This window comes from Fundulus heteroclitus, chromosome 15, assembly GCF_011125445.2.
Source record: "Fundulus heteroclitus isolate FHET01 chromosome 15, MU-UCD_Fhet_4.1, whole genome shotgun sequence".
Taxonomy (NCBI): domain Eukaryota; kingdom Metazoa; phylum Chordata; class Actinopteri; order Cyprinodontiformes; family Fundulidae; genus Fundulus; species Fundulus heteroclitus.
Genome location: NC_046375.1, coordinates 3717021 through 3729211, shown reverse-complemented (window position 1 = coordinate 3729211; position 12191 = coordinate 3717021). Strand labels below are relative to the sequence as shown.

General features: G+C 42.5%; 1 protein-coding gene across 2 annotated transcripts; it reads left to right on the top strand.

The window, feature by feature from the left end:
* Positions 1-247: 247 nt before the first annotated feature.
* tfap2b (transcription factor AP-2 beta) lies at positions 248-11976 on the top strand. 2 transcript variants are annotated; one of them, XM_036147222.1, is made up of 7 exons: positions 248-374; positions 2234-2695; positions 4126-4180; positions 5281-5500; positions 5636-5754; positions 6326-6467; positions 10817-11976. In XM_036147222.1, the coding sequence occupies exons 1-7, from the start codon at positions 327-329 to the stop codon at positions 11106-11108; spliced, it is 1338 nt and encodes a 445-aa protein (XP_036003115.1). In that variant the 5' UTR covers positions 248-326; the 3' UTR covers positions 11109-11976. The 2 variants fall into 2 exon arrangements, with proteins under 2 accessions (XP_036003115.1, XP_036003116.1); XM_036147223.1 differs by lacking the exon at positions 248-374 and adding an exon at positions 1372-1977.
* The last annotated feature ends 215 nt before the right edge of the window (positions 11977-12191 follow it).

The following is a 12191-nucleotide window of genomic DNA, read 5'->3' as shown; positions in this document are numbered from 1 at the left end:
TGATCCCCACATTTGGCGTTGCGTCGCAGACCTCCACGCCAAAATAAAACACGCAGCCCCTCTTCACTCATTCGCAAGCGCTGCTCTGCTGCTGTCGGAGCGCCCCGTAGCTCCGTCTCACAGCGCTGAAGTCCTTCCAGGGGTTCCCCATTCACAAAGCCTGCCTGGCTGCCTGACACTATTACAGAGGGCGGAGGGAGGAAGAGGAGACGAGCGGCGAGGGAGGGAGGGAGGAAGGGAGGGAGGAAGGGAGGAGAGAGAAAGAGAGTTGAGACGTTCCTTCCTCACTTGGCTGCATTCGGTTTACCGACACCGGAGAAGCGACCATGCTGTGGAAACTAGTTGAGAATGTCAAGTATGAAGATATTTATGAGGTAACGTTGCCATCCAGCTGTTTGTGACGTGGGGAGATAAGCTTGGTGGACTAATTAGGAAAATGCTAGAAATTGTTCATCTGACTAAGGCTTCAGGCCTGCGTGGGATTTTTTTTTTTATATGCTGTAAAATTACATTAAGAAGTGACAAATTTGCGCTGGTATCAGTTGTTTTGAATGTTTAAAGTGCTCATAAGATTTACCTGTGTGGTTACGTTAACTTGTTTTTAGGTTGTATATTAGGGTCTCTTTATTTGATCCACTTTCTAAACAAAAAAAATAGCTTTATTCTGAATACACATGAAAGGCTTTTGAGTGACTACTTTTTTTTCAGACTGAAAATCAGGACTTAGATATAATCAAAACGGCTGCTGGAAAGCCTTATTAATATAATAGTATTCATGAATACTCACAAAATGTGTAAATTAAGATGTAGAATTTTGCTGGAAAGTTTAAACATTTTGAGGAGTGTAAACTCCTTAAAATGTAAGCGTGGGGTGTAAGCGTGTAAACAGCATGCAGACATTTTTGGCTTTCATCCTAAAGCGGTAATGTGTTTGAAAAAAAACGGTGACATGGAGAAAGTGGGAATGGAGATGTCACGAGAGGAATTACGCGGCGCGCACGGGGAAAGGGGGAGAAAGGCTTGCACCGGCTCGCGCTGAATGGGATCGAGCACAAAGCGCACGAGGCCCCACGGCAACCCCGAGCACGGTGGGAAGCCCTTGTCTCGTGCAGCACATGGCTTTTCTCCCACGGTGCTAGGAGGGGGGCTCAGAATGTTGTTAAACAAGTCACCCCAAAAAGGGCAAAGAGCGGCCGCGAAGCCCACCATAGCGAGTTTAATCGCTTCTTTAAACTCCTGACAGCGTTCAGGAGAGCCCCTCTCGCGCCACGCCGGGTGTCTGATTTTGCAAAGTGAAAAAAAAAAAATGCAGCTTGAAGGTCAACTTTAGATTCATAGCTTGTTTGTTTGACATTTGGGATATGAATTGCACGAAAGAAACCTCAAACAGCGCGGACGAGGTTGGTCGAAACACATCTGACTTTTGCTAGCGTTCCGATTCGTTTGCGCAAAAATCATTTGCGCCAAAACGTGTTCCCGTGCAAGGAGACGCGCTTTACTGCGTCCGATTCTGTCCCCGAAGTGCCAATATAGTCCGAGGGGGATTCCTCGCTTTCTCCTCCGAAAGCGACTCGTCTTTTCTGTCTCCTTTCGGCTCTCCACGGAATTTCAACGTCACTCACGGCTGCGCGGACGGCTTCACGCTCCGTGTGTCGCCAGTCCCCTGCCACGGCGCGCATTAATATTCCTGTAAGTCTCAGTCATGAATAACAATTACACCGTGCACCGGGGGTAGAGGCGGGAGCGCGGTGCTCACAGTCACTTAGAGCGGCGGCAGCTCCGGGCGCAGGAGGGTTCTGCGTGGAGTTGTAGAGAAGGCCTGCCAGCAGACACACCGAGGCTTCTGCTTTGACCTGGAATGAGTTTGTTTATCCGTCTCGGACCGAACACGTCTTGTTTTGTGCTGCTGTTTCGCTCCGAGCCCGCTCTGGTTACCAGCACACTTCACAGATGTTAGTTCATCCCTACTCCACTGGGGTGAGTTTTCTTCCAGACTGCATGTTTCAGCTGATGTTGCTGGGAGGTTGTTGTGTATTTTTTTTTTTTTTTAAGCGGGTTGTAACAGTTCTGCTTCGGGCTTTTATGCGTTTCTGTCCAGGAGTTCCAGTGCCTCTTTATTTAGCAAAAATATTATACTTTTTAAAAATATTTTATTTCTTCTGAGAATTGTTCCTTTTAACAAAACAGTTAATATTTTTTGCTGTTTTTGCTTGTTTTACGCACGCTGTTAAAGGACCGGCATGATGGGGTCTCAAGCCACAGTTCGCGCCTGTCCCAGCTGGGCTCGGTTTCGCACGCCGGACCCTACTCCAGCGCGCCACCGCTGTCTCATGCGCCTTCCTCGGAATTCCAGCCTCCGTACTTCCCTCCGCCGTACCAGCCGCTCGCTCACTACCAGAGCCAGGACCCGTACTCCCACGTAAGCGACCCGTACTCCCTGAACTCGCTCCATCAGAGCCAGCAGGGCGCATGGGGTGCGCGCCAGCGGCAGGACGCCGCCGGGGACAGGATGGAGAGCTCAGCTCTGCTGGCGCAACCTCGGGCCTCTCTGCCTCAGCTCTCCGGGTTGGACCCACGGCGGGATTACGGCGGTGTGCGGCGGCCGGACGTGCTGCTGCACTCCGCACATCCGGGACTGGAACCCGGGATGGGAGACGGACTTCTGCACGGTCTTCACGGCATGGAGGATGTTCAGGTGAGACAAAGCTGAATGCTCAGAATTACAGAACCTGAACTGCACATTTCTATGTTTTAAGTATAGCAGGTAGATATATTTTTTGTATTTATTAAATATGTATTAACGTTCAAAACCCTCAGACAAGAACCCTCTTTATGTCCATTCTTTATACTGGAATCTGCTGTTTTCTTCTTTTTTTCATCACACGATACCCCTATAAATTAGAATGGCAAATTTTAACAACGTTCTCTTGCAGATATCTTTGGAATAAAACAACTATAATTAAAGAACCAAATAAAAAATAGTGAAAAATAATTAAAACCTCGATGAGCCCGTTATTTCTCTGGCAGTTTTCCTTCTTTAGCTCGGCATATTTCGCGCATTTTTAAAGGTTAAGGCGATTGAACCGAGAGCAGCTCCCTCAGGGCTGGACGCTCACAGCTGTAGCCTCACCCGCAAAAGGCCCGCAGCTAATTTAAACTGTCTTCGGGCTGGATCCTTCCACACGACAAGATCCGGATACGTGCGTAAAACTCTGTTCGTGTGGAAGTGTGCAGAACTCAAAACTAACTCATGTGGAATCTTTCTTAATTCTCCAAATAAATTCTCCAATCCAAAGTTATTTAATCACCATTCTTGGTATATATATATATATATATATATATATATATATATATATATATATATATATATATATATATATATATATATATATATATATATATATATATATATATATAACATATAAACAGACGACAAATGGGCTAATAAGGCAGTGTTGACAGTCATATAGAGATAATAATATAAGACTGTCAAATTGCCTTTCTCACCAACGTTCTTCTAGATGTGTAGTAAAAATATCCAATTGCATTTTTTCATTTGATATTCTATTAATTTGCGGTTTTATTTTATATCATTTTGATTTTATTTTGTCTTATTTTATAAGGTCTTGTGAAGATTTGGTTTTATGATCAGCTGCGCAGCATTCTCGTTTCCCCTCAGGCGCGAAGCCATCATGAGCTGTTTGTCATTTTAGCCCCCCATACAACCTAATTTCTTTCATGCATTCATGTTGTGCATTTATCAACCCAATATAACTTCGTTCAGAGGCGCTTATTTCTTCATTGCTTTATCGTGTTTGGAAGGCTATAGCTGTATTTTGGAACAACGCCTCATTGAACACAGTTTAGTGAAATGAGTAACATGTCTGAATCAGATTTTAAAACACCGGCGACCACTTTCTCATAACGCCACATTATAAATTTGTTTTGAAATGAGGCTGCTCACATATACTCCTCTGTTCTGGGCGACTGTATGGTTTACCTCCTCCAGTTGTACGGGAACGAGTAAAGCAGAGGTTCATGTGCGCGTTACAGTTATCTATTAAATCGTGCGTAATTTTGCATGAAGCACGCTTTAATGACTTGTATTTATCTCGGTTCAAACAGACCATCGAAGACGCCAACGGAACCAATATCCTGGATCAATCTGTAATTAAGAAAGGTACGCACACTTTATTTTTCATAACAATACAATACATCCACAGACGTCTTTGTGTGTTTTTTATGCCGATTTAGGGAAACTATAGGGTGGTTACCATGAATGTATCTCAGGATATATATATATATATATATATATATATATATATATATATATATATATATATATATATATATATATATATATATATATACATATATATATATATATATATATATATATATATATATATATATATATATATATATATATATATATATATATATATATATATATATATTGTTATAGTAAGAGTTCGCGTTTTCAGTGGCCACGAAAATGTTCAAGCTTGCCTGATATTTGTAAGGTTTCTCATTCTGGTGCATAACAGAGGTGTGTTACTTGGCCTCAGAATGGGTGCGCCCGTATTGTTGGCCCCTGGCTGGGGTGCCAGGTCCCCCCCCTAGTTCTGGGAGTCCAGGATGAGCAGTTTGGAGCCCAGTTAACGACCCCGGTATATTGACTGGCAGGCAGTGTGTAGCTTGACAGGCTGCCACGTTGATGTGCGGTGATTTAGTTACGGGATGTTGAGTGACTGAGCTCCCCGCGGGGCATTTAAGCCGCTGATGTAATAAATGGCACCGCTCACGGAGATCTCGTGAGCTCGTTTAGAGCTAATCTGCGGTATTATCCCCCGTGGAGCCATAAGGAGAGAAAAGAGAAGGGGAAAAAACACATCGGCCCGGCCGCTTTACGCATGGATACGGGGAGACGGTTTTCTGCTAGGAAGGCTGGATGCTGGCCTCTATTTTTAATGTCATTAAGTGCGCAGAATGGATGAGCTTCCAGCGGTATTGGTTGGAGCTAAACCGGCCGTGGAGAGGAGACTGGGGGGTGGTTAATGTGATCTGAGAACGCGAGCCAATCAACAATCGATAACGCTATAATGAGAATGTCACGCGACATTAAATAACAGCAAATGCCCGGCACGTGGGTACGTCATCAGGCTACGGCTGCCTAATGACGTGCCCACGTGCCATGCCGATTTGAAGCTTCGTGACCGGGTCAGGAAACGGCCCCACTGCGTGCAAAGCGTTTAACTCCTGGTTGCCTTCCTCTTTCAGTCCCCATGCCCCCCAAGAACGTGGGCTCTCTGATGCTCGGCAAGGACGGCCTGATCGGCGGAGTCACCGTCAACATCAACGAGGTGTTCTGCTCGGTACCGGGCCGTCTGTCGCTGCTCAGCTCCACCTCCAAGTACAAAGTGACCGTAGGGGAGGTGCAGAGGAGACTGTCTCCACCTGAGTGCCTCAACGCCTCCCTGCTCGGAGGCGTGCTGAGAAGGTAGGACGCACAGATTACGCAATTTGGACCAATAAATCTAACTAAAACATTGCAAATGTCCGTCTATTTTCCCCAGTTTTTATTTATTTATTTTTGTTTGCTAAAGTTTTGCATTTGCCTCCTCCCCCTCTCCAGAGCAAAGTCTAAAAACGGCGGCAAATGCCTGAGAGAAAAACTAGAGAAGATCGGATTGAATCTTCCTGCTGGGAGACGTAAAGCGGCCAACGTCACGTTACTAACATCTCTCGTAGAAGGTGACTGCGATGTAACACTGTTGTTTATTGCTCCAAAACCCTGTTACAATCAGCCATGTTTAAGGACTAAAACAGTTAATTATGGTCATGGCATCATCATCATTGCAATGAGGGCAATCCGACGCTTGTAAAAGTCATGAATCGATGGCAATCGCTATTAGCATGAAATAATAAACAACAGTAATATAAAATAAAAATAATGCATGGTTAGGGTTGTGTGATAATGAGGTTTCTTATGGCTGAATAGGCGCTTGTGTGCCATGAGAAGTTGCTCTTTTCTCACACGACACGCAGATCAAACTGTTTGCCTGTGGTTTTTGCTTTAAACGCGACCCACTGCTTTTTGGATGTCACGCAACCGAAACAGGGAGCACAGGAAAATAAATATATCAGGACATTTGGTAAAGCAGATTTTCTTCTAGAAAGTCATTGAACTCCTATTTTTATTTTTTTATTTTATACCACAAAGGTTTAAGTTACTTTGCGCACCAGTCTGGACCCAAAGTGCCTAATTGGCCTGCCTATTCCTGCGCTTAATACCTGGATTAATTGCGTGTGCTGTTCCCTGCAGGCGAGGCGGTGCACCTGGCCCGTGACTTTGGCTACATCTGCGAGACGGAGTTTCCCACGAAAGCTGTGAGCGAGTACCTGAACCGGCAACACGCAGACCCCAACGAGCTGCACACGCGGAAAAACATGCTGCTGGCCACAAAGTGAGTCCCACGGACCGTTATATTATTTCTACTCCACCTTAACCTGCACAATAGTTTTTTTTTTCATATTTTATAAAAATAAATCTTAGCTTTAACTTCGGGAGTATCCTTTACACAATATTTAAATATAGGCTTGTGTTGCTGAATGTGCAGTTAATGTTAAATTCAGAAAGAAAAGAAACAAAACAAGATTAACCGTGTTCACAGATTTACACAAAAGGGATGCATTGGTTCAGGTTGGGGCCTCCATGGACTCCTAAAGCCCAACCAGTGTAGATGTCTGCTATCTATTTCAAATCCAGCTCTTCAGCGAACACCATGGTGACATTTGGAGAGCAGGATTTCACCCAATAAAACGCATTGAGGCCAATGTGGATTAAACCCGTAATAATGGGGGTAAATGCCCTTCTAAAAATTGCAGCAGTTAAATTCAGTTCAGACTGACTAGGAAATTAAAAGCTGTCTGCATTTAAATCAGGCAAAGTAAAGACAAAATGAAAGATGTATCCTCTTTCCCTTTTTTTTATTGGACTTGACCTTATTAAAGCAAAGCTAGACGTGAGGTGTATGTAGCCTGAGCCCATAGGAATCCACTTACAGTCTCTGATATACAATTAGGCCGCTCTAACTGTACTGCAGTTTGACCTTTTATCTTTTTTAATGAAAAAAAAAGATTTCTAGTGTGTATTTAAACTTTAGTCAAATGTTATTGTTTTGGTGTTTTTTTGTGCAAGGTTAGCCATTTTTTTAATTGTAGCTCAAACTGTTGAGATCAATTTTGGATGGTGTGATTACCTTTAGCTCATGGGTATTTATTTATTTTTTTACCAACAGTATCACTGCAGCAATTATTTATTAACAGGATAAATATTAGATATTTGTGTCATCATCCAAATCTCAATGTTGGTTTCTTTTCTTTCAAGTTTCTCCAAATTTGAAAACTTCAGCTCACCTAGCAAAGACCCCATCTTGTATTTTTAGCCTGCATAAATAGCATTGTCTGCGGGTTTTGCGCTGGAACCATCTGCCTGCTCGTGCATGGGTGGGTGTGTGTTTGTGTGTGTGTGCAGAATTGCATGCACGGTGGGTGTTTGATGCCCAGATTCAAACCTGTTCCAATAGTGTGTGTCGGTGCTGCCTGTTAGAAATTCATTATTTAGCAGTGGAGTGTTTCAAGTTGTCAGAAAACAACAGCGAGAGCCCAGAGTGTTGCCTGGGGTGGCGGCTTCTCCTCTCTTACTCCCCTAACCCCAGCTGGGCTCGGCCTGCACAGCCTGTCACTCATTTAGCTCTGCCCTAAGGCCACCTCCAGCCTGGATATGTGTGTGGGTTTGAGCATGAACCTGCTACGGTAAAAAGGAGGTCTACTGCATATAAAATGTGGGCCTAAACCAGGGAATAACTTGGGTGAGAAGTAATAAGGAGACTGTGTTGAAAATGTGATTTTCTTTTACCTACACCCTAAAACGTATATATTTATTTGTTTGAAAATCAGCGAGAGACCATGTTAGATCATTTCCTTTTACTGGGAAAGCTGATTTTTTCCTAGTTTTGGCTATTTAAATGAGATTGCTGTCTTTAGTTAGAGGCATGGGGTATTTTCCATTACATACAAATATAACCACTGAGCATAAGCAATATTAAATGTGAGGCAGTTTATTAATAATTTAATTTATATAGCTCCAGTTCACAGCAAATGTCAAGGCACTTTTTAAGGCAAACAAGTCTGTTTCACACATATATTAACAATATAATCCAAGTTGGTCCAATTGAGTTCATCTGAGTCCAATTTATTCCAACAGTGTGTACAGTTTCAGATCCAATGACATGCAGCCCAGTTCAAATTACAGTATAGTGATGTCGTATTCCCTGAATTATATAATGCCAGTTAGTAAAATATATGGTTTTCTTGTCAAATGCAGTCTGATGGCCAGAGACTTGCTATTGTACCTGCAATTTAAATTAACCAGTGTGAAGGAAATATGCAATTTCCCAACCAAAAACAAAACAGATAAATAGCAATAACAGCTACAAAACAGAAAAACCTAAAAAAGTTAATGATTAACACAAAGTTTGACCAAATAATACATACTAAATGACTGTGCACAAACAAATCTTTAGAGTAAAAAACTGCCGTAAAAGCCTTATTTTGTTCTGGTTATTTCACTGTGGCATTGCTGTAAAAATGATTAACAATTTGTATCTTAGATATATACAAATGTTATGTTAAAAGAATCATTCGTCCAGATTAGAAATAGAAGAGGACGTCTAATCTTAGAGGGGCTCATGGAAAAAGAAATCTGTGTGGAAATTGTCAAGAGGTCCAGCAGCATTTTTTTTTTATAAAATGTGATCAAATAACATCAACAACATATTTTTCCAATTAGTCAGTTTCCCCCATGTTGTCGAGAAACATTTTAATGCAACAAACAGTTTTTTTATTCTTACAAGAGTTCGATTAGTATGCCCACCCGCCCAGAAGAATTTGAATAAAAAATAAAAGACTTGAATAAAAAAAGAGGACGTTGCCTTCTGTCCAAACATGAGTATGAAAAGTTAAACATGAAAGGATTTCCACATGAAGCCACCTGTTGATGCCTTAATAAGGCTGAAAAGTGTCTCATTACAGCTTGACTTTCAATGTCTGTGTTTCAATGTTTAACCTAAATGTGGAAAAAGTAATGCAGGGTTTAAAGGTCTGAGTTTCCAGATTTTTCTCTGTAAACACTGACAATGACTGGATGGCTCTGAAAAGATCTGAGTTTCTCCAGATATTTAGACGACAACTGTGAATAGCTTAAGTTTTACTTTGTTCTCCGACCTGTAAAAACTAAACAGAGCTGGAAATATAGGTGTGACTCTTGTTGTTTTGAGAAAATGATCTCTGAAAAGTTAGACCATATGTATTTAAATGATAATTTCTTTTTAGATCAGCAATTGAAAGAAACCCACTGAATAACATTTACATGGCTTACAATTTTCAGAAGATGAGCTGTACCTGAAAACTCAACTTATTTCACAAAGTTTTGCCTTCATATATCTAAATATTCTGGCTCTGTAACAAGTTGCTTCAGCGTCTTTCTGAGCAGGAATATCCTTATTTAGTTATGCAAAATCCATCCTGGAAACATTTTACCCACAGAAGCATGTCGGTGTGATGTTAAAGGAGCTATAGGGCTTTGGCTGACAGGACTGCATAACTCAGACCTGAACAGGAAAGATTGTTGCAGTTTAAAATCTGAACCATGAGCCTCCCAGTCAGCTTTGAAATGGGTTAAGTGTAGCATTATTCAAATGTCTCACACACAAAAAAACCCGACAGTAATCACATTCAGATCAAATTATGGAGTTCTAACATTTGAGGGCCTAAAGGAAATCTTGGGCTCTGGAGGATGCTGCCCATTCTGCCTGATTAGTAATTAAGGAAGCCTACATTTTGTGTCAGTCATGCCATTAAGAATCTCAAGCAAAGAAAAATGAAACTCTTGGCTCACACGAAGCCTTGCGAAAGTATTTAGCCCCTTTTACACATTTTTGTCACATTATGGCCGCAAACTTCCAGGTGTATTATGGGAATGTCATGGGATACATCAACTTAAAGTAGTGCTAAAATGTATAGTGGGGGAAAAAAACTAATGAAAGTCTGAAAACTATTGCCTGTATTTGTAACCAGCCCCCTTTACTCAAACACTCCGAAATAAAAATCCATATTCACGATGCTACATTTCCAAACCTCTTAGGCCTTCTCAGAAGACCTGTATTTATTCTGAGATTAGTACAGACGGAAGTTTATTATATCTAACCGCGTTAACAAAGGGAACGGCACACTTTTCAGATGATTTTTATGTATTTATTTATTTATTTTTACCGAAAAGCATGCATCATTTTCCTTTCACTACCCAATTATGCTGTGTTTTGTGTCAGCCTATCTCATATAAACCCATCATACAGGGGGCTTGCTTTTGTTCACCAAAGATAAATGAAGCTAAGTCGGTAAATTGTGGAAAAAAATGTTAGTTTTTTTGTCAAAAGAGAGATTAACTGAGGCAGCAGAATACTAATGTATGTCAATTTTTGCTCGAGCTTTTCATACGTTAGAACAATATGTTAAAAAATACAGTATGTATGATTTTCCATTCATTCATTCTACAATTTTTATTAGTCTGTCACAATAGAAACCCAGTATAACCGATTGAAGTTTGTGGCTAAATGTGACATAAATGGTAAAACTACAGGAGAGGAGTGACTTCCTGTTGAAATCAGGAAGTGTCATGTATTGTTTTCCTTCCAATAGCTGTTTTGCCGAAACACTAAAGCAGATTTTTCTCCTGAAACCTTTTTTGTTGCAGACAGCTGTGCAAGGAGTTCACGGACCTGCTGGCCCAGGACAGGACTCCCCTGGGCAACTCCAGGCCCAGCCCCATCCTAGAACCTGGTATCCAGAGCTGCCTCTCCCACTTCTCCTTCATCACACACGGCTTCGGCTCGCCAGCCATCTGCGCCGCGCTCACCGCCCTGCAGAACTACCTCACTGAGGCTCTCAAAGGACTCGACAAGATGTTCCTCAACAACCCGCCCAACAACCGGCACGGCGACGCTGGCAACAAGGCTGGCGACAAAGAGGAAAAGCAGCGGAAATGAAGCAGGCGCAGAAAGGGTGGGGGGGGGGAGTGATGAAGGAGAGGCAGGACGGAGGCCGACATGCTGACAGAGGCGTTACACAGTTTCTTCTGGCGTTTGACACCGCTGCTCCTGCCCCGCCGCACACAAGGCTGAGGTGGAGGACAAGGAAGGCGCGGTGTGGTGGAGAGAACGGCAGAGGAAGACACCCGTGGGCCAGTGTCTGAACGCACTGAGGGATTTTTCATCTGTGTTACGTTCTTCTCATCCCCCCCTCCCTCCCTCCCTCCGCCCCCCCTGAGGACATGGTGGTTACTGTGTTCCATCCATTTTGCTCCCCCCGCCTGCATCCTGTGAGGCTGAGACGCTGCCAGCAGCCAGCGAACGACATTGTATCTGTGTGCCTGAGTGTGTGTGTGTGTGAGCGAGCGTGCGCTTGTGTTTGTCTTCACACAGGAGAAAAAAAAATGAAGAAAAAAGAAAAAAAAGAGAGAAAAAGCATCGTGGGTTTGGAGATCTTTTTTTTTTTATTTTGTGCTGCAGCATTCTATCTGTGAAACAGGCCTGTCTGGTTATTTAACGAGAATACGACGAGGGATGGCGTTAATTTATGTGTGTAAATATTAATTTATAATTATTTAAATTGTTTAAATAGGCGCCACGGCTATTTTGGAGTAGACCTATTTATATGTGATTTGACCTTTGTGAGCCATGTGGGGAGGGAGAGGGCAGGACTCGTTCAGTGTTTTTCTGTTCTTATAGAGCTGTTGTGATGATGATGATGATGACGATGATGATAATGATGATGATGACGATGGGTAGAGATGCTTCTAATTGTCCAGTGATTTCATTTCTATCATATTGATAATAAACCATGTGTTTCATAATGTGAGGTGTGCAGCCTGGGCCTTTCCTCCTGGAAGATCATCTGGCAGAGTGTGACCAAGGCTGAATCCCATTTCCCAGGGTTTCCCCTCCTACCAATATCCCTTACCTCCCGTCCTTTGGCATGTAAACCGGTTAAAATATCCCACTAAGAAATTTGGAGGACGTTTGCAAATACGTAAACAGACGTGAGTTGACACGTTTGTGTGTATCGAGTAA

Bases quoted from the DNA above. Each gene is read 5' to 3' on its own strand.
- tfap2b (XM_036147222.1), top strand. From the start codon at position 327: ATGCTGTGGAAACTAGTTGAGAATGTCAAGTATGAAGATATTTATGAG. The intron at 4,181-5,280 runs GTACGCACACTT...TTCCTCTTTCAG, and splicing joins TCAATCTGTAATTAAGAAAG to TCCCCATGCCCCCCAAGAAC. The intron at 6,468-10,816 runs GTGAGTCCCACG...TTTTTGTTGCAG, and splicing joins AACATGCTGCTGGCCACAAA to ACAGCTGTGCAAGGAGTTCA.